Source organism: Saccopteryx leptura, chromosome 3 (genome assembly GCF_036850995.1).
Source record: "Saccopteryx leptura isolate mSacLep1 chromosome 3, mSacLep1_pri_phased_curated, whole genome shotgun sequence".
Classification (NCBI taxonomy): domain Eukaryota; kingdom Metazoa; phylum Chordata; class Mammalia; order Chiroptera; family Emballonuridae; genus Saccopteryx; species Saccopteryx leptura.
This window is the reverse complement of record NC_089505.1, coordinates 346495628-346523529: the sequence shown is the minus strand read 5'-3', so window position 1 is coordinate 346523529 and position 27902 is coordinate 346495628. Positions and strand designations below refer to the sequence as shown.

General features: G+C 44.9%; 1 protein-coding gene across 4 annotated transcripts in view; it reads left to right on the top strand.

The window, feature by feature from the left end:
- Positions 1-24901, top strand: part of SYBU (syntabulin) — a 122549-nt gene extending 97648 nt beyond the window's left edge. For all 4 annotated transcript variants that reach the window (XM_066379367.1, XM_066379365.1, XM_066379366.1 and 1 more), the window contains 4 exons: positions 12445-12547; positions 18930-19133; positions 21104-21253; positions 23081-24901. In XM_066379367.1, coding sequence (XP_066235464.1) covers positions 12445-12547; positions 18930-19133; positions 21104-21253; positions 23081-24185 — 1562 coding nt within the window. In that variant the 3' untranslated portion in view covers positions 24186-24901. The remainder of the gene's footprint in view (positions 1-12444; positions 12548-18929; positions 19134-21103; positions 21254-23080) is intronic.
- Positions 24902-27902: the final 3001 nt, after the last annotated feature.

Here is a 27902-nt window from a genome sequence, read left to right as displayed (position 1 = left end):
AGGGTGGTGTAAAATCTACCTTCTCATCACCTGACCTGCTTCCCAGACCCAGTCCTGAGGTCTCTGAAGCAGCGAAGTCAGATCTGATACCGGGAATGCTTGGATGCAAATCCAAAGGTGGGGATGTTTATTTTAGCTCACATGTTTCCAAAGCAGGGCAGCTGCTCTTTGCCTCACCTTTTCTGAAACAGTGTGGACTCTTTTAAAACTCAGGTATTTCCCTTACTCATGACGGAGGTGCAGAGTTTGGCCTTAGAACGACCACTTTAACCAAGTTCTGGGCTGTGTTAAGCACCAGGACATATTCACAAGGACGTGGCCACCTGTTTCCTGTCCTCCCCACTCTAGGACAAGGGTTTTTTTCTCCCTCAGTAAGTCTTATGTGTAATTTGGTGAATCTGGGTGAGCTGGTCCCATTGCCAAAACTAAGAGTGAAGGCCATGGAGTGACCCTAAGCCAAACACGACAGGACAGCAGGTAATTCTTGATATTTTAGGGTTACTCAGGGTCAGAACAACCCTAAGACAAAGGATCGCCCTAGGCATGTTGGATCCTAAAATTGGGATAGGTGAATGCAGAGATTTTGGTTTTATTTTATTTCATTTTATCCTTTTTTTTTCTGGCAGAGACAGGGAGAGTCAGAGAGAGGGACAGATAGGGTCAGACAGACAGGAAGGGAGAGAGATGAGAAACATCAATTCTTTGTTGCAGTTCCTTAGTTGTTCATTGATTGTTTTCTTATATGTGCCTTGACCGGGGGGCTACAGCAGACCGAGTGACCCCTTGCTCGAGCCAGCGACCTTAGGCTCAAGCTGGTGAGCCTTGCCCAAACCAGATGAGCCCACGCTCAAGCTGGCGACCTCGGGGCTTAAACCTGGGTCCTCCACATCCCAGTCTGATGCTGTATCCACTGTGCCACTCCCTGGTCAGGCAAGAGATTTGGGTTTTATTTTTAACATTTGATTCTTCATAGCACTGAAAGGGGAAGGCATTAAGGACAAATGATCCACAGAGCATTTCTTTTTGACCACAAAAAAACATTACATAAAAGTGGGCTTACTCTTTTAACTTTTTATTTTGAAAGACTTGTGCCCCTGGAAATACAAATAGATGTTTATCGGAATAGAAGATCTAGCTAGCTGAGCAACTGAAATAAACTCAACTCATTTTCTCATCATCAGGAAAATGAAGAAATAAATTATGGTCTAAGTCATACAAATGGAATATTATATAGCAGTCAAATCAGTGTACTACAACTATTATATGGAGAATTTTCACAATCTAATTTTTTGTGAAGATTGTCTAAAGGACTTTTCACCTATCATGATAACCTGTTATAAAATAAAGCAAGGCAGAAAGCAAATCTACATACATAGAGATATGATTGTTCTTCGTAAAAATGAAAGCAAAGCAGTGGTGAACAGGCTGAGGAAGCCCGACACGAGTGAGCGTCCTGTTCCAGTTTTCGTGACGGGTGGCGAAAGGATGTCAGAGATGCTAAGTGGAGCGTGGCCGCATGCTGACAAGGTGCAATGATGTCACTGCTGGCAGACTGTTCAGTGGAGTGAAGGGGAAGGTCAGTGCCGCTGAGACGGTCACGGGAGCGAGCAGCTGCGGACCCAGCCTCTGCGCACACCGTGGACTGTGCCGCCTGCTGCTGCCGCCACGGGTGGGGAGGGGCCTGTGTGTGGAGACCAGATATTCCTGGTGTGCCCTGGAGGCTGGCCCACGATGGTGACAGAGATGAGGAGAGCCGGTCAAGGCTATAGGTCTCAGATTCGATTTTAAAAACCGTACTTAAGGTCAGAAGTGAGATTTTTAAAACATGTTTTCGAGCCCTTGTTGCATGTCTCTGCAGCAAGTGGTAAACGATGTCTGTCATCTTTTTCCTCGCAAGTGGGTGCTTTGTTCCGTTCATGGTCTCAAACTGCTTGCAGACGGCACCACCTCACAGAGAAGAGTGGAGAGGGGACTTTGGAAGAGAACCATCTTTTGCTTCTCCCTTATGTTCTGTATTCAAAGTCACAGACAGATCCCTGCCCTGCCCGGACTTCTTAGTGTCTGTGGCGTCTCCGTCCCCATTTCTCTCTCCTGCCCTTTCATCACCTCCTACCTCCCCCGTTAACACCCCCCACAATGACACCCCCGCTTCAAGCCCACCCCCGCACCTTGACTGCTGCTTCTCCTCGATTTCGGTTTTCCTGCCAGACATGAACGGCGGGCACCTCATCTTGGTAAACACCGGATAAACCCTTCTCTTTAAATAGAAGCAGCAGGCTCTCTGGCTAGCTTTTGAAAGGAGCAGAAATTCAGTTTCGTATAGTATCTTCGAACAAGAAATCAAAGAGAAAGAACATGTGAGAGTCTGGGAAATTCTTCACGCAGGTGTTGCTTTTGTTATTACTAGGGCCCTAAAATAATACACGTGATTGAAGTTCATGGACCCTCTGGGTGGAATGAATCCTCCCCAGACCTGCTCGGGGAAGGGCAGTGGGGGAGAGGGCTGCCCTTCCAGCTCACCTGCCGGAGGGCTCGCACCCAATGCTGACTCAGTGTGGGAGACGGCGCGGGCCCGTATGGTTCCTGTCGTGCCCTTCAGCATGTCAGCTGTGGACCAAGGCAGCGGGTTGGGGCTGATGGAGAACCCGAGTGGGTAGCACGCTGGATCATGAGGTGTTTCTCTCTGTCCAGTGGTGTTTGACATCCCCAACTCCAAACCAGCAGCTCCTCCACTTTCAAACAAGATTGGGAAGACTTCCAACCATGGACCGACTCCTAAGACCCTGATAAGCTTTATAAGCAAAACTTTGTGCACGTGAGTGTGGTCGGAACGGCCCAGTTTTGAACAGCTCGTGCCATCTCTGTGTCCCCATTCCCTCGGCAGTCCTCTGACAGTGCACGGAACCCAGGGAAGTATTTCTGTGATAAGACAGGTCACTCAGACACGAAACCCTCTCTCCTGTGTACTTTGCCTCTGAATGATCTCTTCTTTGTTGCCTGTCTGCCTTAACTTTTGCTCCCTCACTTTCCACTTCCCACAGAGGAAAGCCCTTGTAGCTAGACCGGACCTGGAAAGAGATACGAGCTGCTCTTACCTGAGGAACGTGCGTCCTCACAACATGGTCAGCGGCCACTTGCTTTACAGCCATTTATGGAAATTGTTAAAAATACAGATCCCTGAGTTCCCCCAAGACTCTCTGAGCTGCAAGTTCTGTAAATGTTGCCCAAAATTCTGCACTATAATTCAACTTCCCAGGTGATCCTTATGCACAGTAAGGTTTAGGAATTATTGTGTTATTAATATTAATTATAAGGTTAATGTTTATGAGCATGTCAAGCACATGGCAGGTCCTCAATAAATTCTTCTTAAATAAACACTAAATTAGCCTTTAAAAAAATACATGTGTATATGTTTATGCATGTATAATACATAAATGAGTAAACTAAGGCTTAGAGAGGTTGAAAACAGTTGGCCAAGAACACATTAACTAGTGAGAAGGAAAGACAGGCTTTCCAGCACCACCTTTAGGTAGACTTTGTGGGTGTGTGCATTTGCAGGCTGGTGCCTCCTTCTGGTGATGCTGGGTAGTGCATGGCCGAGGCACCGGAAAATGTTACAGGCATGTTGATTAACCCTCTGGTTGAACTGATTGATCTACAGCAAGGGTCCCCAAACTACGGCCCACGGGCCGCATGCGGCCCCCTGAGGCCATTTATCCGGCCCCCGGGGCACTTCCGGAAGGGGCACCTCTTTCATTGGTGGTCAGTGAGAGGAGCACATTGACCATCTCATTAGCCAAAAGCAGGCCCATAGTTCCCATTGAAATACTGGTCAGTTTGTTGATTTAAATTTACTTGTTCTTTATTTTAAATATTGTATTTGTTCCCATTTTGTTTGTTTTTTACTTTAAAATAAGATATGTGTAGTGTGCACAGGGATTTGTTCATAGTTTTTTTTATAGTCCGGCCCTCCAACGATCTGAGGAACAGCGAACTGGCCCCCTGTGTAAAAAGTTTGGGGACCCCTGATCTACAGCATTCTCCTGTTGACCCTCTCTGGTGAATTGACAGGGTCACATATTTATTTATTACTAATGAAGAGAGCAGACCCAGAGAGGTTAGGCGATCATTTGCAAAGCCAAACGGCACCCATTCTCCTTCCCTGTGCTCCACTAAGGTTGGCTAGTGCAGTCTTCATTTCCACTGGTGAAGCAGAGGAAGACTAAATATGTCCTGGGCCCCTATGGGAATTAATAAGCTTTTTCCTCCTTTTTTGCACTCTCCTTTACAACCTTTTTATCATTTCTTTCATCTGTTTTCTTGGTCTGCAGGTGGATTGCCTGTATCTGCCAAGACAGGTAGCTGAGCCAGCTCAAGATAAAGGAGTGAACTAGGTGGGGTTGTCCTTGACCCTGTTGTCCCGTCGGACCTCCCCGCCCACATTCCCTCCCTCCCTTTCTCAGACTTCAAAGTTACCTGGCTTAGGGGACTGGCCTCTGCTAAAGTGGAGCTGTTGTAAATCTGTGTGCCCTGTGCGTTTTCCTTGGGGCTCTCTGAAGGGAAGGTTCTAACCCAGGGGCAACTCAGAGATTTTTGGAGGAGGCCATAGGTGGTTTGTTTTAGGGCCATTGGTTTTTAGACATAGTCTGTTGCCTACACATTATGCATGCACACACACTCATACACAGTAAAAAAAAAAAAGAAAAAGAAAAGAAAGAAACATGGTCTCCATTGAAGAATGGCTGAGGGAAATCAACCATTTGTAAAGAGTGCTTATAAAAGTGTACGACTTAAGTGGGATAAAACACTTCCTACTGTGAGGCATGGTAAGGGAAAGGTGTTTGAAAAGCCAGTCCCCTTCTGGCGGTTTAGCCATTGTTTCCATAGTTTTGGCTAGAAATAATAAAAGCTAACATATATTGAGCGTTTGCTGTGTTTCAGACACTGTTCTAATTTTTTTTAATGTTTCACCTGACTTCTCACAGTCCTTTAGCAGCACTTTCTCTTAATATCTTCATCTGCATCTGCATTTCACAGCTGAGGAAACTAAGGCAGAGAGAGAGAGAGTAAATAACCTGCTCAAGGCTCCAAGAGAAAGGAGCCATGATGCAAACTCATGTGGCTTGACTCCAAAGCCCTCTTTCTACTACGCTATAGGGCAGTTAACTTTTATTATAAAATAACTTTTTCAAAAATTTAGATTTTTTTTTAAAAAAAGAAAAAAATAATTGTCCATAATTGCACTGGACTCCTATTTATAATTTTTAGAATAGGAGTTCATGCACATGGTTGGAAAAGCTAAGTGGTTCAGAAAGATATAATATGAAGATAAGAGTCTCTTTATATTCCCACTGTCCCATTTCCAAAGGAAACCACTATTAACAGGTCTTTTTGAATACCTCCAGAAATGTATATAGCAGGTTATACATTACTTAATGCTCTACTCACACAAAAACAGACATGCCACACCTGCTCTTCTGCATCTTATTTTTCTGAACTAACAACTGACTTCCCAGATCTTTTCAGAGCTTTCCTCTTCTGCACGCACAGGTACACCGTTTGGTGATTACAGCAGCGCTCTTGTTGATGGACAGCCGGGTTGTCTTTTCAGATGCTCGGTGCAGGATAAGTCCCTAGCAGCACGCTTGTCTTTTTCTGTGAGTTGTTTCAGTTCACATGCTCACTAACTCTTACTGTAGGGTTTCCATAAACCCTTAACAGAACTAGCATTGGCAAACCTCGACTTTTTATTTTTTGTCAATCTGATGCAGAAAATCTTGTTTTCATGCATTTAATGTTATAAGTGAAATTGTGTGGCTTTTCATGTATATTGGTCATTTATTTTTCTTTATTTTTCTATCATTCAGCTGTTCATGTCCTTTGCCCATTTTTCTGTTGTTTTTTTACCTTTTTCAAATTTCTAGGCCCTGGCCGGTTGGCTTAGTGGTAGAGCGTCGGCCTGGCGTGCCGAGGTCCCGGGTTCGATTCCCGGCCAGGGCACACAGGAGAAGCGCCCATCTGCTTCTCCACCCCTCCCCCTCTCCTTCCTCTCTGTCTCTCTCTTCCCCTCCTGCAGGCAAGGCTCCATTGGAGCAAAGATGGCCCGGGCGTTGGGGATGGCTCCTTGGCCTCTGCCCCAGGTGCTGGAGTGGCTCTGGTTGCAACAGAGCGAGGCCCCGAAGGGGCAGAGCATCGCCCCCTGGTGGGCAGAGCGTCACCCCCTGGTGGGCGTGCCGGGTGGATCCCGGTCGGGCGCATGCGGGAGTCTTTCTGACTGTCTCTCCCAGTTTCCAGCTTCAGAAACATTTAAAAAAAAAATTTCTATGAGTTTTTGGTGAATTATAGAGATTATCCCTTTATCTACCATATGCTGTGAACTAGTTCTTTAAATTTATTATTTGTTTTTGACTGCTACTGTCTCATAAGGAGTTTTACTTTTAATGTAGATTTATCAATACAAAATTATTCACTTCTAAGTACTTTAATATTTTGAACTTCATTTTTGTTTTTAAATGTTTGTAGGTTTATGAGAGCTCTATTCATTGCACATCGATCAGAATGAAGATAAATCTTTTCTAAAATTTCTGTATGAATGGAAATGATATCTATAATTTTTTAGGAAGACTTCTGTTCTGAAATGCAAGAATACCTTTATATATTTTTTCAATCAATTTATTGACCTTTCACTAAAATATTCCTTTTCTGAGATAAACACCTGGAACAGGTTTAAGGAATAGTTTGTAACACCTAATACCAAAGTCCCCTTTAGGCTATGAAGCATTTGTGGGATTCCTTGGCTAAGCCCCCCAGAGCTTTGCAGCTAAGAGTCAGCTCTCCTGACTCTGCTTTGTAGAGGAGCTGCCTTTATAGTGTCTTCTATGATTACATCCTCACTTCCCCAGCTGCTCCCTAGTAGCTCTACTTAGCTTCAGTGAAAATGGCTTATCTCTCCTCCCTGGAGACCTTTAAATAAAAGATCTGTGTATGTGTAGGGGGTGGCGGGGGCGGGGGCAGGGGATGTGAGGATGACCGCAGGAGGGACTGGCTTTTGGGTTTTTATTCTTTTTTAATTTGCTGTCTCTCTTTGAGGTGGGGATATAGGTGGGCAACTTGAATTAACTTGATAGCTTTGTGGTGACTCCTTAAGGATGAAGGAGGGTTAGGGTTTACATCAATCTTTGGTTTAGAATGGCTTAAGGCAGCCTGTTAACGTCGGAATGGCTCTGTCCTCAGAGGCCCGAGATGTGATGCTGAGGACTCACAGTATCCTGAGAGCAGGCAGAAATAATAACGTCCTGAGAGACCAAACCGCAGGCAGTGTATTTTTTAACAGTAAGTCTAATGATCAGTTCTTGCATATATTCTTTTTGTTTCTATTTTTCCTTCTCTAATTCCCAGCCTTACCATCACATGCAGAGAATGCTCAGTACCCTAGCGTTATGAATAAAGTAATGCCTCCCAGTAGACTCCGGCAAGACTACCGGATGAAAGCCACCAGAATTTCTGCAGGCCAGCGAACATAGCTTAGAGTTGGGAAGTGCTTTCTTTCCTCTGCAGGATGCTCAGCACCAAGACGGACACCGCACAGTATTATAAAGGGTCAAGTTCATCCTGCCTGTTCACTCCTGAAATCCTTCTTCCCCAACGGTAGCAGCTGATTGATGACAGTATTGATGTGGGACACAGACAGTATTGATGAGGATGACTTGGAAATGCATATTTTAAATTCCTTTTGGCTTTTCAAGCATGAGTCTCTGACAGCCAAACAGTGTCTCCTATATTTTGTCAAAGTATTCCCTGTGATGTCAGGGACGCCCATTTGGTGTCTACACATAGGCAGATGGGGCAAACATTAAATATTAAATATTAAGAGTCTTTAATATTTAATAATATTGAAATATTAAAAATGTTTAAATTGAGCATAGCCTTTGGCTTAAAAATTCTACTTTTAGAAATTTATTTTAAAGAAATAAACAGATAAGGGTATCAATTTGTATGCCAAAAGATACTCAGTGAACATGGACCCTGGGGCCAGATGAGCTGGATCCCAATCTACTCTTCTTCTTCTTTTTTTTTTTTGAGATAGAGAGAGAAAGAGGTAGGGAGAGAGAGAGAAAACCATCAACTCATTGCTTCACTTTATTGTGCATTGATTGCTTCTCATATGAGCCTTAACCAGGGATTGAACCAGCAATCTCAGACTCAAGCCAGTGACCCTGTGCTCAAGCTGGTGAACTTGGATTTAAAGCCAGTGACCTCAGCATTCTGTGTCAAGGTGCCACCACCAATCAGGCATTAGCCCCATTATCAGTGGTGTCACCTTGTTTGTGCCTTATCTGTAAAAGGGACTGATAATTGCCCCTACTTCATAAGGTCTGTACTATCATGAGAATTAAAAGACTTAATATGTAAAAGATGCATAGGATCACATAGTGTTTGTTACTAATAGTAGGAAAATTGGAAATAACTTACATATTCATTGATTTCATGAAATAAAATGTGGCATGCTTTAAAAATATTCACATATTAAAAGAAAAGCAATTAGGTTACATGATAATGTATGAAGTATGAAGTGTGAATATTGTATATCAAAAGGTAACTATAGTTCTTTTTTTGGTGATGGACTTGTAGACTACATTTTTCCCTCTGGGCCATTTTCTAAATTATCTACAAAGGAAATGTATAGTATAATAAAAGTTGTCTTTGCCTGACCAGGCAGTGGCACAGTGGGTAGAGCATTGGACTGAGACATGGAGGACCCAGGTTCGAAGCCCCGAGGTCACTGACTTGAGCACGGGTTCACCAGCTTAAGCGCAGGGTCACTGGCTTGAGCATGGGATCATAGACATGACCTTGTGGTCGCTGGCTCAAGTCCAAAGGTCACTGGCTTGAAGCCCAAGGTTGATAGTTTGAGCCTAAGGTCAGTGGATTGAGTAAGGGTTCATTCACACTGCTGTAGCCCCCACCCTCGGCCAAGGCACATATGAGAAAGCAATTAATAAACAACTAAGATGCCATAACAAAGAATTGATGCTTCTCATCTCTCTCCCTTCCTGTCTGTCTGTCCTTCTCTCTGACTCTTTCTGTCTCTGTCAAAAAAAAAATGTTTTTTAACCTCTTAAGAGTAATAACAGCCTGACCAGGCAGTGGCGCAGTGGATGGATCGTCAGACTGGGATGCATAGGACCCAGGTTAGAGACCCCGAGGTCACAAGTTTGAGCGTGGGCTCATCTGGTTTGAGCAAAGCTCACCAGCTTGGACCCAAGGTCACTGGCTTGAACAAGGGGTTACTTGGTCTGCTGAAGGCCCGTGGTCAAGGCACATATGAGAAAGCAATCAATGAACAACTAAGGTGTCACAACAAAAAACTGATGATTGATGCTTCTCATCTCTCTCCATTCCTGTCTATCTGTCCCTATCTATCCCTCTCTCTGACTCTCTCTGTCTCTGTAAAAATATTTTAAAAAATAATAATAATAACAACAGCTAGCATTTATGGACAACTTGCAGTGGAGATCAGGTTATATGAACATACACATACATTGCTTACACTAACCCTCTGAGGCAGGTGTTATGATATATCATCTCCATTTCACAATTAAGAAACTGAGACACGGAGAAGTGAAGTACCATGTCTAAATTGTTCTCTCCAGTGAGCAGTAGAGGTGAGATATGAACCTGGCGGTCTGACTCAGGGCCTATATTTTTAGGTTAGATACTCTCTTTGTATGATTTTAGTAACCCAAAAAAATATTGAAATACAGCACCCATAACAATAACCTCGTTGCATTCACTGCTTAAAGGAAATGAATACAGAGTGCCTCTCCTTCCCTGTGTCTTTGATGCCAGGTAATAGATAAATGGGGGTGGGAGGGTTCAGGTCCCCAGCCTTCCTCTTAGTTATCCTGCTTAGTAAACGAGGAGAGTAGTCACCTGCTACCGAGTGCGTTGACTTTACATTGCATTAACCAAACTGGAGATAGTTTCTATTTTTTCAAAGTATAAACTAAAATAGTTGAGAAGTGGCATGTATATTTTTCACTGTCATATATTCAAATAGTCCTGAATGCATATACCGAGTACCCTGAATGAGCCATCCAATCTCTTTCAGGTGTACAGAAGGTAAGTTCGCAAAATACAGGAACATAGTGACCTTAAGGTCTGCAAATAAATACGTAAGAGTCAACATACTTAGTTCCTGTGACAATAAAGGGTAGAACCAAGCTGTCCATTCAGTTCACAGAGCATGATTACCACAGATCAAAGGCATTGTGAGGGAACAGTGGATTTTCAGCAATTGTCTGTTTCTCTTCTAGAATTCCCTTTTGTATGCGGGCAGCTGAATTATGATTGATGGCTATTGTATATCTTCTAAGGAATGAAAACGGGGTGTTTCAGAGTAATAATTTTATATTAGGAAATAATATTTTAAACCTGGTGGCTGCAGCCACAGTATCTATTTTCAAAAATCATCTGTCTTTATGATTTAATAACCAACCTGATCATTTCCTGGCAAGCAAAGCTGGTGGAATGAGACTGTCAGGACTAGTGTGTTCCTGAATACTGCTGCTGATCGTGAATCCGGAAGACCATAAAATGCTACACAGCTTAGCCAGGGCCTTTCTCAGAGGCAACTAATTAAGTGCAGGGAGCTTCTAGAGTTCATTACATCATTAGACAGTCTCTGAAATCCAGAAGGAATAGCCCGTCCCATCCTGATGAATTGCCACTGCAATCCTCCCAGGATTCTGCTGGAAATTCACTACCATCATGTGTGCTCAGGGATCATTCTTGATCTCCTTCTCAGAAGAGGCTGAGTGTCCTGGAGGTCCTGGAAGCCAGGAAGAGATTTCTCTCTCTCTCTCTTGCTGCTGCTCCCCTCCCCCTCTAGCAAAACTAATACAACTTGTCAGAGACAGGAGCTACTCACCAGTGCACCAGTCTGGCCACCTCGTGCACGTATGGTTCATCTTGCCAGCTAGCGAGAGGGTAGAATATGCTTGTTCTAGAACTCTCCTGTGTCCCTGCTTTTCCCCCTGCCTTTCTGAGGGTGCAGCATGGCCCATAAAGGTAGTGTGGGGTTTGGTCCTGGGCAGGTTTTGTTACTTACAAGTCCTGGACAAATCAGCTTTGGTGTCCTCAATTGTAGAATAGTGACATTAATGCATGCCTTACATAGTTGTCAAAAATAAAGAGTAGAATATATCTCGTACAGGGCTTGGACATATGAGGCACTCAATAAGTTTTTTATTATAATCATTGTTCACTGCCTGTTAGAAACTCGAGGGATTTAAATTAGTCATATTTTCCTCAATTCAGAAATGTGAGCTAGCTCTGGGTTCTAGACCAGAAGAGTCAGAAATTGTGTTGTAGGAGTTAAGAGGCAAAGTGAAATAAATCATACACCTAGGTTTTTTTTTCTGAAAATGTATGGAATTTCATCTTTTTTTTTAATCTTCTCTCTTCTTCCCACTTGTTCTCTCTTACTTCTCTCCCCTCTTCCCCTCCCCTCCCCTCCCCTCCCCTCCCCTCCCTTCCCTTCCCCTCCCTTACCCTACCCTTCCCTTCCCTTCCTTTCCCTAGTGCGTGGAATATTTCCATTACAATTTCAGAACTACATGTTTTTTTTGTTGTTGTTGGAAATGAATTCCTATTAATTATTCTACCACACAGCGTTTCTACTTACCAACCAAATTCTAGTCCATACTCAAGATATAATGTGATCTTTGCCATAAGCTAATAATCCATGCAACCCCCCCCCCAAAAAAAAAATACAACTAAAATTTCAAATTTTAGAGGTTTTGTCACTGTGGACTTTTTTCATTCTGCTCAGAAGGGTTCCGTTCCTGCTATTCGTTAAGGTTCTGTTCTTTACCGGAAAAGTGCGGCCGCAGTGGGAGAAAGTCACTAGGTGGATAGCGTCGGTCAGAGCAGTGATCGGGGCCCTGGCTTTCTCCCCGACTGCTTCGAACTGGCTGATTATCTGCAGACCCTGACGTGCCTAATGCAAGCATGGCTAGCTAACTACAAAAGCCCAAAGATAAACTCTCTTGGAAAAAACTACTTTGGGACTGACAAGCATGCTTTTCATTCTGCTCCAAGTTTGGGCCAGCACGTTGATGTTGACAAGGAAGCGTGTGACTCACAGGAGGGCGTGCATTTCTCCCCACACGTGGGTCGCTGTTGGGGGTCTGCCAGAAGACGGACATCTTCCTGCAACCAGCCTTCCTGTGCTTCTAGGCTGTGTTTACGGAACGATGTCCTCGTGTTTGCGCCTTCGCCTGTCTGCTTCGTGGGAAACAGAGCAGAGGCAGGGAGCTCTGGAGTCGGCCCCTGGCTGGGTTGATGTGCACGCAGGCAGCCAGGGACCTCGGGAGGCAGGGAAGGGGCCGGCCTGTGCTCAGTCTCCCCTCCCTTCATGCTCTCTCTCCCATTGTTTTCCAGGTAGTGAAGCGGATTTCAGCTCTTCCAGCAGCACTGGCAGCATTTCCGCCCCTGAGGTCCACATGTCTGGCGCGGGGAGCAAGCGGTCCGCTTTTTCACGCAAGTAGGCACTGCCTCCAGCTCTGTAATCCTTAGGATGCTGTATGCAGGTGACTTACCTGTGCTCTGCTTCTCTAGAGCCACCCACGTTCCTGTCCATTCACATTTAATTATTATTCAGGGAGTGATTTTTTTTTTTGGCTGTTTGTTTTTAGTGATTTGAAATTGGTGTTTTTCTCCACCTTTCCTCCTGGGGTCCCACGGTTTGACCTGTGTTCTGGTTCGTCCAGCTCTAGGCTCTGTGCCCACTATTTCTCTTCCTCACTCACCTGTGTACTCACATGGGCATCAAGCGAGTCTCCCACTTCCCACCCCACCTCCTCTTCAAGAACCTATTGTCTGTTGTTAGCTACAAAGACTCGGACATCACTCTTTCCTCAGCTGAGCTTCCTGTTTGATTTTATTTTATTTTTTATCTTTGTGAAGGACAGAGAGGGACCTTCTGGGCACCCCAGCGTTCACTTGGGGAAGGGGTGAAGAAAGTACACGGTTCAGAGGCGTGAGTGGACACCAGTGAAAGGGGCAACAGAGCAAAATGGCTGAGTGTGTGGCTCTGGATCCAGGCTGCAGTGGTTGCAATGCCAGCATTGTAGGCAGGCTGTGCAGCCCTGAGCAAGTTGCTCAGCTCCTCTGTGCCTTAGTTGCCTCATCTGTAAAATAAGGCTATAGTCATACCCACCTCATAGGATTTCTTGTTAATAATTAATTGGTTAATACATGTAAAGTGTGGGTCAGTTGGGTCAGTGTTGAAGATAGTGAGCATCAAAGAGGTTCACATGGATGCTATTTGGATTGGGAAAGAGAAGACTGGGGGAGATGGGAGCCTCTGTTTCCATTTGGTGGGACGGGATTCTCTGCTACCATCAACGACTTATTCAACAAGTATTTGTTGAACACCTACTATGAGACGGGTTCTGGAGATATGGCAGTAAACAAAACTCTATGAAAATTATATTCATTCTAATGGAAAGAAAGACAATAAATACATAAATAATATTATTTTTAAAACATGCAGGGAAAAGCTATAAGAGGCAGGGTATGCTATAAGAGCTATAAGGGGTGGGGGATGTTGTATTTTAGATAGGCTGCTTCCAAAAGACCTCTGCGATCAGGTGAGCTCTGAGCAGAGACCCGAACAAAGAGACGTATGAGCCACAAGACACGTGGGGATGATTTGTCTTTAGATTGTGGGAAGTCTCTTGATTCTTCTGGGTCACAGTGTCCAAATCTGTATAAAAGAGGTTGGACTACATAAATTTTTAAGGTCCTTTCCTAGAGAAAAAAGGTTGTTTTGTTTCTAAGATCTTGCATTTCCAGGAGTCAGCAAGCAAATATTTCCCATTCCTCTTGGGTAAGCTGAAGCTTTTGCTGATGTTTACAAAGGGCCCTGGGACCCATGGTGTGAGGTTTACTAAGAACAGAGCTGAAACCACACAAACCTGTAACCAAAAAAGTGAAGTGCACAGTGAAAAAGCACAATTATTCTACTGCCAAATATCAAACGTGCCTCTGGGATCACAGCTTGTGAATATAAACATTCTCTGTATAAATCAGGTATGGCTTGCTCTGAGAAGAAACCATTTTTCTAACCCATTCAAGAAATTAGCAGAAACCCACAGTCCAAGGTAGCAAAGGACAAAGGAGCAAAAGAAAAAACAAATTGCCTTTAAAAAAAGCCAATTTTGCCTGACCAGGCAGTGGCGCAGTGGATAGAGAGTTGGGCTGGAATGCGGAGGACCCAGGTTCAAAACCCCGAGATTGCCAGCTTGAGCCCAAGGTTGCTGGCCTGAGCAAGGGGTCACTGGCTCATCTGTAGCCCTCCAGTCAAGGTACATATGAGAAAGCAATCAATGAACAACTAAGGTACTGCAACAAAGAATTGATGCTTCTTATTTCTCTCCCTTCCTGTCAGTCTGTCCCTCTCTCTGTCACACACACACACACACACACACACACACCAATTTTAATAAGCATTTCAAATGAATTTGTGTTTGTGGTTAAATTCCAAGATAATGCCAATAATACTGCGTCTCTCAGAGAAAATATTCTGGTCTGGAATCCATGATTTCTCTAAGTGGTTAAAAATTGATGTGTTAAACAAATAGCTGAATTATGGGCAATTATCTTAAAAGATGGAAAATTAAAATTAGCAATGTTCTATACATTATCCTTACTTTATTTTTTAATCTGACCTCAGCACAGAGCACCATGAGTAGATTTTTATGATGAACTATCTCAGGAATTTCACATAATCATTGTGTTCTATAGGACCATGCATTGAGGACGACCCCTCTAGATGGGCTGATATTCATGCCAAACTCTGTAATAGCTAGTGATCTGTTTAATTAGCTTGTTCCTCTTATAATAAAGGAACTTTCTCTGTGGAGAATTAGCTCCTGGGAGGATGAATGGCAGGAACATTTGGTAAAGGGTGTGGGGGAGGAGATCAGGGACAGGTGGAGTTGGTGAGAATATATATTTTTTAAATGTTTTGTTTATTGACCTGAGAGAAGAAGGTAAAGAGAAAAACAGGAACATCGATCTGTTCCTGTGTGTGCCCTGAGCGGGGATTGAACCAGCAATCTCTGCACTTCAGGACGATGCTCTAACCAACTGAGCTATCCATCCAGGGCGAGAGAATATTTTTGACAGGTGATTTTTAAGACAAAACATTAGAGATTTACAAATGATCTCCTCTTCTAGAAGGCCAACTCTGCTGATATGTCTGAGGAATTCTTTTTCTTAAACTAAAACCCTAATCTGAGAAGAGGCAGAAGTGAAAAGAGGAAAAAAAAAAAAAGAGGTTGGGATTTGGAGTCAGGCAGACCAGGACTCGAGTTCAGCCTCTGTTGTTGATGAGGTGCACGATCTGGAGCCTTGAGCTTCCGTTTCTGAATCTGGAAAATAGGATAATAATGGCATCTACCAGCTTCTGCAAACGGTGGTGATGGTGGTGATGACGGTGGAGATGATCGTTCTAACTTGCTAGGGCTGCCATAACAAAATGCCACAGACTGGGTGGCTTAAACAATAGAAATCTACCTTCTCACAATTTTGGAGACGTTTTGTATAAGATCAAGGTGTCACCAGGATTGGTTTCTTCAGCAGTCCCTCTCCTTTGCTCGTAGATGGCCGACTTGTCCCGTTTATTCACCTGCCTGTGTTCAAATTCCCTCTTCTTATAAGGACACCAGTCAAAGTAGATTAAAACCCACCTTCACGGCCTTATTTTAACTTCTTTACCTTTTTTAAAGCCTTGTTTTCAAATATGGTTATATTCTTAAGTACTGGGGGTTTAATGCTTCAACCTATGAATTTAGGGTACACACAGTTCAGCCTACAACAGTGATCATGGTAATGACAGTGATGATGATGGTGTCGATAAAAATGTTACCTGTAGTGAAAGACGATGGCTGGGGAATAGAAAGTTACCTGGGCCCCCTCTGAGGTTTCCTTCTTCGTGTCTTCCTTTCTTTTTCTTTCCATTTTATTTTATCCATGTTTCCAGGAGCGGGCTGGGGTCAGCAGAGTCCTGTCTCCTCTCTGTGGACGTCATTCTTGTCCACCAAACCAGGGGATTTAGGGTGCGCTAAGGAGGATAGCATTGGGCTTCCTTGTTCATAGCCATGACCAATATGGAATCCCTGCTTCTCCTTTGAAAATGTTTTATTATCATTCATGATGTTATGAAATTAAGTAATTTCAACATTCTCTTTGTGCCCATATATGTTAGCATTTGAACTAAACTAAATGGAACGAACAGAACAGTTCTTTTCAAGCATGTAGTTTCTTTTGGAAAAGATAGTTACTACAAACAGTCTAATAATTCATTTCCTGAAATATATTTGCAGACTTGATTATACTTTAATAATGTTTAATAGATTAAGAGTTTTTGCTTTATTCTGTATAGCAGGTGAGTTCTTACAAAATCCCCCTCTAATTTAATTTGTATCTCAGTACATGTACCACACATTACCTGGAACAAATTATTCAGGTAGTAGCCACATCTCTAACCAGTAGTACGTGCTATACCTGCTTATAAGCCCAAACAGTACATTATATTTGTGCAAAGCAGGAGGCATCTCTGTAGAGTTAGAAGACCTAGATTTAACTCTCAGTTCAGCTGAGCGTTCTTAGGTCATTTTTTTCTTTTTCTTCCTGACCCTCAGTTACTTCACAGAACACTTTACGGAACATGAAAGGGAGATAGTAACTGGACCGGCTATATGGCGTGATGGACAGAATGAAGTGGAACAGTGTTCATAAAGCATCAGTAATAGGGCTGTGGTCACAGAAGGTCTAGGTGAAGGTTACCTCAGAATAGAATTGCCTGGGTCAAAATTAGAGGTAGTTTTTTACTTTCTCTCCTAACTTGTCATGGTTAATCCTCCCAGTTTCTCATAGCCGTGTTCTGAAATCGCCTGGCCATTTGGTGCCTGCCTTAGAAGTAAAGTGTGGAGAAGCGGATCTGTGTTCTGTTCAGCTCCCACTGGAGTCCTCCCCAGCCCTGGGCTGCTGAAGCCAGTTTGTCTCAAAGCCATCAGCCCATCTGTTCCTTATAAAGTGTCCCCTTTTCATGAACAGGAGACAGAGTGCATTTGGATGATTTCAAAAGGAAAGAACTTTTTAACTTTGGAACGTGGTGATGTTTCATTTCTGTTTGATTTACTGGGTTGACAACTAGCTGAAATTGTATATGATTTTCAATAAGTAATTGTGCTCTTGGGGCCAAGTATAGCCCCATGCACTCTCATATTCCCACACACACTCTCTCACTGAGATCTGCCAGTTGGATGCAGCCGTAATTAAAATGGCAAGGCGTGGATTGTCAAAAAGCAGGGCTGCTCTATGAGAGGTATCTTGTTCCCTTTTGTTTTCTTGTAATGTCATCAAGAAATCTTCCTGACCCAGAATTGTTATGCTATTTAAGTAATTTCAACATTCTCAAAAATGTTTCCGCTGGAACTAGGTTAACAGGGAAGTCCAAACAAGTTGATTCTGTAATAATACCCTGCCGTTGAATTGCCCTTAACAGTTTATTGAATGCACTTAACGTGCATTCTGTGATTTCTCGCATCAACTCCGTGAGGAAGACAGAATAAGTTATCATCTAGCCCCATATATTAAGTGGCTTATTTGCCTAAGCTCCTAGCAAGTGTCAGTGCCAGGACATGAGCCCGGTTTATTCAGTTATCAGTCAGTTAGGGAGCATCTCTCGTGGGCGGCAGTGGGAATGTAGAAGACCAGACTGTGGTCCTTCCCTCAGCATGCCTTGGGCTAGCAGGAAAGACAAGCACATTTGTAGTTATGAGGCAGGGTGGTAAGTGTCCCAATGGAAGTTTGCACAGAGCATGCAGGAGTCTTTACAGCGGCCTGGGGAAGGAAGGAGCCAGAGAAGGCTGCTTGGAGTAGGTTCCGGTGAGTTTTGAAGTAGAAGGTATCCAGAGGCTTAGGGCAGGGATCAGAAGGAGAGCATTCTAGGCAAAGAAAATGATAAATTAAAAATAATAGAGATGGTGGAGAGCGTGGATTGTCAGGAAACTGTAAGTCATTTGGAATGCTGGACTGGGGGCCAGCAACAGGATGGGTAGGTCAGTGGGGGGGGGTGGACCTGTGAGCATGTTAAGGAGCTCGGCCTTTTTTCTGGAGGCAATGGGAGGCAGAGAATGGCTTTGAGAAGGGCAGTGCTATTCAAATTCCATTTTAGAATGGCTACTCCGGCCTTGGGGTCAGCCTTCTTGCTGGAGGGAGCAAGACAAGAGACCAGGGAACAAACAGAGGGCTGTTGCAACATTCAGCACTTTAATGATAATAGTTGTGCTAAGTTATTGGGGAAGGAAAAAAAAAAAGGAAAAAAAAAAACCAGATGGTGAAAATGATAGACTTGATACATTTTTGTCTATATATCTATCCTATTTCCTTCTTCTTTTTGGGCAACCCCTTCTCCCCTATCCCCCAAAGGAATCACCCCTATTTCTTTACCCCAATCTGAACCAAAGCCAAATATTTAAAAACTGAAACAGGTGTCCCGGAACAAAAACCACCTCTTCCAAACGGCTTCCAAAATGTCCTAAACCAAATTGATTGTTACACGGCTTGTGTTCCTAGCAGGCATTTGGGTTTAATTCCAAACAAGCTTTGAGGTCAGAAACCACCTGCAGGAACAGCAGAGGGAGAGGTTGCCTGTGCTGGCGGCACAAGGAGGGAAAACCCCGGGCGGGCAGGGAGAGGGCTGCTCACCGGGCGGTCGGCGCTGATCCTTACACTGCCCTTTCCACTCCGTAAGTCGGGTTTCCTTAGCAGTAGCTAGCTCTAAGGAGTCAAGCATTAGCATTGGACACCGGTAGCCCCAGGGTTTTAACATTTTTTTCATGCTTTTTCCCTAGTCGAGGTCCCCACGGACGGAGTAATGGAGCTTCGTTGCACAAGTCTGGCACCAGCCCGCCGTCCCCACGGGAAAAGGACCTCCTGTCCATGCTGTGCAGGAGTCAGCTGAGTCCTGTGAACATCCATCCCAGCTATGCGCCTTCTTCCCCAAGTAGTAGCAACTCTGGCTCCTACAAAGGAAGTGACTGCAGCCCAGTCATGAGGTGAGTGAGTACTGTTCATCTTTCAGTTCATGGTTCCTAGTTTGTTCGACATAGTAAGTTTTCTTTAAAAAAAAAAAAAGAACTTATGGCCATGGCCAGTGGTGCAGTGGATAGAGCGATGTCAGGACTGCTGAGGTCTCCAGCTCAGTCTTGGAGTTGCTGGCTCAACTTAGTGACTGTTCAAGTCCTAGTTAGGGCTTGAATGAGAAGCAATCCTCCCTGGATGGTAGCTTAGTGGATAGAGCACTGGCCCGGCATGTGGATATCCCAGGTTTGATTCCCAGTCATGGCACATAGGAGAAGCGACCATCTGCTTCTCTTACCACCTTCTCGCCTTCTTCTCCTCCCATAGCCAGTGGCTCAATTGGTTCGAGTGTGACCCCCGGCACTGAGGATAGCTCTGTTGGAGCTCATCAGCCTCGGGTGCTAAAAATAGCTCAGGACTTGGACACTGGCCCCAGATGGGGCTGCCAGGTGGATCCCAGTTAGGGCACATGCATAGGACTGCTTCACTACTCTCCTCCTTTCACCTAAAAAAAAGGGGGGGGGGAAACAACCAGTAGGTGCACAACTAGGTGTAACAACGAGTTGATGCTTCTCTCTCTCTCCCTTCCTCTCATTCAAGTCAGTGGAAGAAAAAAAGCTTTGCAACTCTTAATCCAATGCCTTCTTCTGCAATAAGACACTTCTTTTCCCACACTCAGCTAATTGTTTAAGGGCTGCCACAGAAGGAACACGAGCCACCTCCTCTCATCCCTCCCTCCCTCAAGTTTCAGCAGTCCAAGTAGTGACTGCAGAGGAAGGAGAAGTGGAACCACTCGTGTGTTCATTCAATACCAGCTAGGTGGCGAGTACCATGTTGTGCCAGGTTCTGGGTGACGTGGGGGGAACAGGGCAGTGAGCAGCAGAGGGCCCTGTGCATACTACCCAGGGAAGAAAGTCTTTCCTCATCTAACGACAAAAGCACACGAAGATCATTCAGCAAGGGTGTATATATATATTTATATATATGGAAAAGGTGGCCAGGGGTCCAACTCAAGTCTGGAGGGATCAGAGGAGGCCTCGCTGACAGTGAAGTTGAAATGAGATCTGAAGGTCGAACAAGGAATTAGTTAGTCCTTGGGGGCTGTGGGCGGGGAAGCAGAAAGAAGGAACTGCACACGCAGAGGAGCCATGACGGAGGCCTGGAGGGCTGGGAGCTGGACGCAGGCCGTCTTGGATGGAGGAGAGGCAGAGGGGGAACAGGGCCGCTGCAGGGGCTTGGGCTGGGGCCAGTCAGGGAGGGAGCTGCCAGCCCGCCTTCAGTCCTCTTCCTCTGGGCGTCCTGTTCTCGCTGTCAGTCCTCTTAGAGCAGGAAAGGCAGCTCCTGTTTGGGCCCGAGAGGCACCTGGACTCCAGGGCGGGTGCTCTGTAGGACATCGGGCACTTCTCTTACAAAACACTCTGGTGCGAGTGGAGAAGCCTCGTTCCTGTCAGGAGTCAGGAGGAGGAAACTTTCCACTGAATCAGCACACAACCTCCAGGGACTGACTTCGGAACAATTAGAATTCAACTAATAACAATCAGAATCTTCGGGGCACATTGTGTGGAAAGTTAGGTCATCTCGTTCCCTGCCTTCCCTCCCAACAGCCCCCACTCCTTGTCCTGTATTATAACAGCATGTCACTCAGCACTGACAGGCAGGCCCATGGGCGGTTGTGCATTGTTTTGTCCTTTGGAAGCCACAGAAAGCCCTCCCTCTCCCCTGTCAACCTCCAACACACAGAACCCCGATTTTCCAGGTATGAACATCCAAAGACTGGCAGATGTATTACTGTCCCCTTTTACAGTGAGGTCACATTATTGATGCTTCAGATCCCAACACACAACTGCCATTTCTTCTCAAGCTATTCTCTACACCTTAACTTTTTTATATATATACAAAAGGAAATGGGTCAAAAAGTAACATTTCATTCCTTGGGTTGTTTCAGGAGGTCTGGAAGGTACATGTCCTGTGGGGAAAATCACGGGGTCAAGCCCCCAAATCCGGAGCAGTACCTGACTCCTCTGCAGCAGAAGGAGGTGACAGTGAGGCACCTGAAGACCAAGCTGAGGGAGTCCGAGCGCCGACTCTATGAGAGGTGAGTCCGCATTCCGTGTTCAGGGCAGCTTTTGTTCTATCGACTGAAAAAAATGAAACCGCACGTTAGAAAAGAAGAGACGTGATTTCATTCTTGTTATATATCATACATCAGTCTCTCAAATGTTTCAGGAGTTCAGGGAACCCTCCTCGGTTAGAGAGGACAGCCTGCTTGTTCTGGGTGTGGACCGCTTTAACACAGGGAGTTGGGTGTGTGCCCGACTATTTTTAAATGGCAGAAGCACTTACAGGAACCACGATTTCAGCGAATGGCGCACACACAGGGGCCCCTGGGAAGCTGTGTGCTTTTCTGTGAGGGCACAGATGGCCGTGTGCATTGTGATTCCTGCATGCTATTCCTGTGCTGAAGGAAGAGGTTCATTATTCTTGGCCAATGTTAAGGTTAAAAAAGAAAGGGAAAAAAAAAAAAACGCAGCCCCATGCTTAAGAGATATTATCTTGGAGAGAAAAGACCTTTGTTGGAGCAAGCCAGGGTCTGCCTGATGGTTTTCCCCTGACACAGTTTTGGATGGGCGAGCAGGACCCTGACCAAGGTAGCTGTGAACCCAGGGTCAGGTTGCTGTGAGGCAGACCCGACTTTCTGGAAGTCTTTGGTTTATGATTTGAGGAAACCATGAGAGGGTTCAAAACAGTCACGGGAGGGAGGGATGAAGGCAGTGAAACGGAAGATTATTCAAGCCTCAACTTAAAGCAGCAATACTAATAGTATCTCTTCGTATATACCAGGATCCCAACTTCTTGGTCTTTGTATCCACTGAGAATATGAGGACATGTGAAGAAATTATATGTAAGGAAGAATTTTGTGTGTGTGTGACAGAGACAGAGAGACAGAGAGGAACAGATAGGGACAGACAGACAGGAAGGGAGAGAGATGAGAAGCCTCAGTTCTTCATTGCAGCACCTTAATTGTTCATTGACTGCTTTCTCATATGTGCCTTGACTGGGGGACTATAGCAAAGTGAGTGACCCCTTGCTCAAGCTAGCAACTGTGAGGTCATGTCTATGATCCTGTGCTCGAGCCAGCGACCCCACGCTCAAGCTGGTGAGAGCCTTACTCAAACTAGATGAACCTGCGCTCAAGCCTGCAACCTCAGGGTTTCGAACCTGGGTCCTCCACATCCCAGTCCAACACTCTATGCACTGTGCCACGCCTGGTCAGGCAGGAATAATTTTTTGACAAAGATCTTGAAATAGAGTCCTGCGAAGGATCTAAGAAAATAGGATAGATTCTCTTCTGTGTAGGATAGATCCAATATCATCTTATCTGAGATGAGATAAACACTCAACTTTTCACAAAGCCCTTGTGACACGTAGCATTTTATGATTTATATTTTTTTAAATTATCATAAGAATGTGATCAGAACAATTCTGCCTTCTCAGATAGGTGATTAAAAATGAAATGGACTTTCTCTCCACAAACTGTAGGTATATAAAAGGGTAGGCTATGAAAATCAAAGCTAACTAAGAGACTCAAATGTGTTCTAATAATTAAATTTCAAATATAAGTATTGAATAGAGTATAATGCTTATGAAATACTTAATGCAATGCCTGACAGGTGGTGAGTGCTCAAAAAGGAAAAAAATAGTAGGATTTTTATTCTGATTTTGGTTATTATGATTATTTTAGATATTTTACAATTGGGGGAAGGCTAATTCATGGCTAATACCTACAAAAATAAAAATTCCAAACCCAATTCAAACTCTGTGTTTCAAGGGGAAGAGGGTTGCCCTCAGCTGGGTGTCCGAGTTGCTCGTAGCTGGGCTCCGAGTTGCCTTGTTTCTCAGCCTTGCTGTCTTCTCACTCCAGGGAAACGGAAATAGTGGAGCTGAAGTCCCAGCTGGCCCGCATGAGAGAGGACTGGATTGAGGAGGAGTGCCACCGGGTGGAGGCCCAGCTGGCCCTCAAGGAGGCCAGGAAGGAGATCAAGCAGCTCAAACAGGTCATCGAGACGATGAGGAGCAGCCTGGCCGACAAAGATAAAGGCATTCAGAAATACTTTGCGGACATCAACATTCAAAACAAGAAGCTGGAGTCCCTACTGCAGAGCATGGAGATGGCCCACAGCGGCTCCCTTCGGGACGAACTGTGTCTGGACTTCTCCTGTGATTCCCCAGAGAAGAGCCTCCCCCGAAACCCCCCTTTTGGCAAGATGGCCGATGGGCTGTCCCCAGAAGAGCAGGTCACAGAGGAGGGGGCCGACAGCGAGCTGCTGGTGGGTGACAGCGTGGCCGAGGCCGCCGATTTGTTTGATGAGCTGGTGACGGCCAGCACCGCCGAGGCCGGCGACCTGGAGCTTCTGCATTCCCCGCCTGAGGCCGAGGTCCTGGAGCTGCTCCCCGGGGCTGCGGGGGCGGGGGGCGGCGTGGGGGTGGAGCGAGCCGTGCAGACCGACGTGGTCCCCTACGGCCCCGCGGTCTCGGAGCTCATTGAGTACGTGCTCCAGCTGCAGGGGCCCTGTCCCTGGAGCGCAGCGTCCCCCGATGAGTCTGCGCCTGACTCCCCGGAGAGCTGCCCGGAGTCCGTCTCTGCGTTCGTGGTTGATCTAACTCCCAGGAATCCGAACTCAGCCATCCTTCTGTCTCCCGTGGAGACCCCACCCATCCCCACGGTGGCTGGGCCGGCGCGTGCCAACCGCCTCATGCGGGAGCTGGACTTCGCGGGCTCCGGGGAGGAGAGGGCGGACAGCGTCCCGCCGCTGGGCCTGGGGCCCGTCGGGGGGCAGTACTGGAGCCGCAGCTTCCTGGTGGATCTCCTGGCCGTGGCTGCCCCCGTGGTCCCCACCGTCCTGTGGGCCTTCAGTACTCAGAGAGGGGGCACGGATCCCGTCTACAACATCGGAGCCTTGCTGCGGGGCTGCTGCGTGGTGGCCCTGCACTCGCTCCGCCGCACCGCCTTCCATATCAAAACCTAGGTAGAAGTGGTAGTTCCCGCGTGCCAATCTGTCCCGTGTGGTGTGGGTATGGTGCCAGGCGGAGAAACAGCAGGCCCACCTAGGGTGGTCTCTGTTCTGTCGTGTTGCTCCTCCGTGTTTGATTTGCACTATCTTTAGTTGAAGCCTGTTCCCTGTTGAGGACCAGAGGTATCTTCAAAGGCATGGAGACCTGGTTCAAGTAAATGTCCCACCAGTATGGTGTAGAAAAGCATGCTCGTGACCCTGCCGTGTCGTCCAGGTACCGTTCTTCCCCTAGTGGTTCAGGAAGAGAAAATGCAACGTTTGCACTTTCCAAACAGCTTCTGTGAGGCTGGTGTGTTAGCTCCTTGCTTTGCTTTGTGCCGTTTTCAGATGTGGTTCCAGCATTCCTATGGTCTTGTGCATAGCAGGCGACTGTAACCAAAAATAAACCTGTATTTGTGTCATTGGTTTGGAGAAGTCTCAACTAATCCTTCAGTGTCTTACTTGGGGTTGATAAGATTTGAGTGTTTGCAAACTACTAAATGTAGCTCCAAAGTCTCAAAATGGCTTGTTTGTTCTTAAACCTGTTAATTGATGAAATTGTACGTAAGTTTACAGTGTATTAACTTATTTTTTGCTTATTATATATAGTGTTTTATTGGAAATTGTTTGTAACCACACATTTCAGCATGATGAAAATAACGATTAGTGTTTCCAGTTAAATAAATGTTTTATCCTCCTATAAAATAATTACCTTAGTGGTTTTACTTTGATAGATAAGAAATGATTAAATGGGTAGCAGATATTTCCATGGTTATCAACGGGGGTCTGTAAAAATGGGATTCACTTAAGAAATAAGAAAGAGGAAAAACAATTATTAAAGAGAGGTGAGGATTTCCTATTGTTTTTTAAAAAGCATTTTTTTCTGAATGAAAATAGCTTTAGTTGTTTGTTTGCTTTTAGATTACCCATACTCTTGTTTGTCCACATATTTATTCAGTAAGGATGTGTTGAGTATTTTCAGGAGAGTTGGGTTGATTTTTTTTTTAAGCATGTTAAGGCTGCAGAGAGGGAGACTGCTAGTACCATACTCCCTCCTCCACTTGGAATAAAAAGAGAGGATGGGTGGCTGGGAAGGGGTGAGATCACATTTGATCTGTATTCACATATCCCTCACTCCAGGCTTGTGAGGTTGCTATTATTCTGTTTTACAGATGAGGGAGCTCATCCTCAAAGATGGGAATTGCTCTGGATGTGATAGTTTATCTCTGGAAGCCAGGGTTTCCGGTGTCTGTGAAGCAAATGCCTTTTCCCCTTTACCACTCCAGGGGGGAGAGACCTGGAGATTATCCTGGGTTCTCACCCAGAAACTTCTTCCCTAAGGCACTTACCACCCTTAAGCATAATACTATCTTTTTACCTACGACATCTTGGTTATTGTCCGTCCCCCATTAAAATATTAGCTCTCTGTGTTCTATTTTGTTTACAGATTATATTAAGAACTTAGAACAGTATGAGGCATATAGTAGGGGTTGTTACAAGAGCTGTTGAATGAAATAATTCATCCAGCAAGTTCTTACTGTGTGCTTACATGCTAGGCACTTCCCTGGGCTGGCCTTCAGTAGTGAAGGAGACCGTTTCTTCCCTGCTGGAACTTACGTTCTGCCTGTGAAAGACAGCATATGCCAACAAATGAATGAGATCACTTTAGATAGAGGTGAGCGCTTCCAAGGAAGTAAATGAGGTGTTCTGACCAATAGTGACAGGGGTGAAGGTAAGGAACACCTCCATAAAGAAATAACATTAGCACTGATGAATGAAAATGAGCTGGTCCCATGAAAATACGGCAAATAAAATGTTACAGAAAGAACAAATGCAAAGGCCAGGAGGCAGAGAAGAGCTCAACATTTTATAGAGGCATCAAGGAGGCCAGAGTGGCTACAGCAGAGTGTGGGGGGCAGGGAGGTGTGGGGAAGTGACAAGAAGCTAGGTCATACGGTATCATGTAAACCATGGTAGGGTTGGTTTGAATTTATTCCCAGTGCAATGAGAAATATTAATAGGCTTTAAACAGAACAGTGATATAATCTGTTTTTCTCCTCCCCCTGTCTCTCTCCCCCCTTCTTCCCCACTTCTCCCTCTCCTCGGCTTCCCCTTCTTCCTCCTTCTCTCCCCCATCTCCTCTTTGGCTGCTTTGAGCAGAATGCATGGTAAGCAGGCAGGAACAGCAGAAGCAGAAAGACCATTTAGGGATCTATTGTAGATAGTCCAAGTGAGTAATTACGACAATTTGGAGGTGAAAGTGGATATAGAAATGCAGTTGAAAAACTAAAGACATAGCTGTTGTAGTTGCTGACAGATTAGGTGTGGGGAGGTGGTGGGAGAGGGTTGAAGGAAGATTGAAATTGAGGATGAGTCTTAGGTTTTTCACTGGAGCACCTGTGTCAATGGTGGTGCCATTTACTGAGAATATGGAAAAGTCAAGAAAAACAAGTTTGAAAAAAAAATTGAGATGTCTATTAAATATCTGTGTGGAAGTGTCAAGTATGTAAGTAATTGCACATGGAAAACCCGGAAGTTGTCAGAGCTCTAAAATTGGGGTTCTTCAGCATTTTACATACTATTGAAAACCACAGGGTGGATGAAATCATCCAGGGAGAGTGTAAAGAAGAAAAAAAGGCCAAAGACTGACTGTAGGGCACTTCCCATTTAGATAGAGGATGAAGACACAACAAAACAGCTGATGAAAGGCAGCCCAAAGGTAGGAGGTAAACTAGACGAATATAGTATTGGGAAAACCAAGAGAGAGAGTGATTCAAAAGTGCAGTGGTCAACTGTGTTGAAATCCTACCAAACAGTTGAGGAACGTGAGAACAGATACATGTCCACTGGCTTTGATCATAAATTCTTAGTTTGGTCAAGATAGTTTCTTTAGAAAAATGGGGATGGAAGCCAGATTGGAGTGGGTTGGACTATTGTAGAAGAAAGTAAAAACTGATGTATGCAGCTAATTTTTTGTCCAGTTTAATGTGAAGGGGAGTAGGAAAGTGGTTGGCAGTTATAAGGGAATGTGGATTACAGGGGTTTTACTTTCCAACATTGAGAGGACATAAAGCTCGTTTATATGCTTTGTGATCGAACCAAAGAAGAGAAAGCAATTGATGACCTAGGAGAGAGGGTTAACTGAAGGAGAGAAGCCCTTGAGAAGATGAGAAGGAATAGGATGAGAGAGGTGGTGCGTCTCTGGAAGGCCATCGCTTCCATTGGGACACATGTAGCTCACAGTGCTACAGGGATTTGGCTGAAATGGAAAGAAAACTATTTTTGGAGGTGAATAACCGGAACTGTCCCAAAATAATGAGCCACGCTGACTCAGGTCCCTTCCTGTAGCCCAGCCCAAGCCAATACCTAGATGCTGTTATCTTTCTTACAGTCCCTCCTGGAGTTTTTTTTAGTTGCTAAACCGATATATGTTTACTTTAAGAAAAATTACAGGGGTGTTTTTGATTCCCCTTGTTGTTACAGAAATGAATATAGCCACACACATTCAGCACCGGTCCTCATCAACTCAAGAAGAATGGAGAGATGAGCTCTAGTGAAGAAGTCTCCAGGAAACACAACTATGTTGGTTATCAAATTGGAGATGGCTGAATATGAGTAGCTGATTGCGCTGTTGTCTTAATGACCTGTGTCCTTCTTTATACCAGAAGATTCCAAGTTACATGCATATTCTAT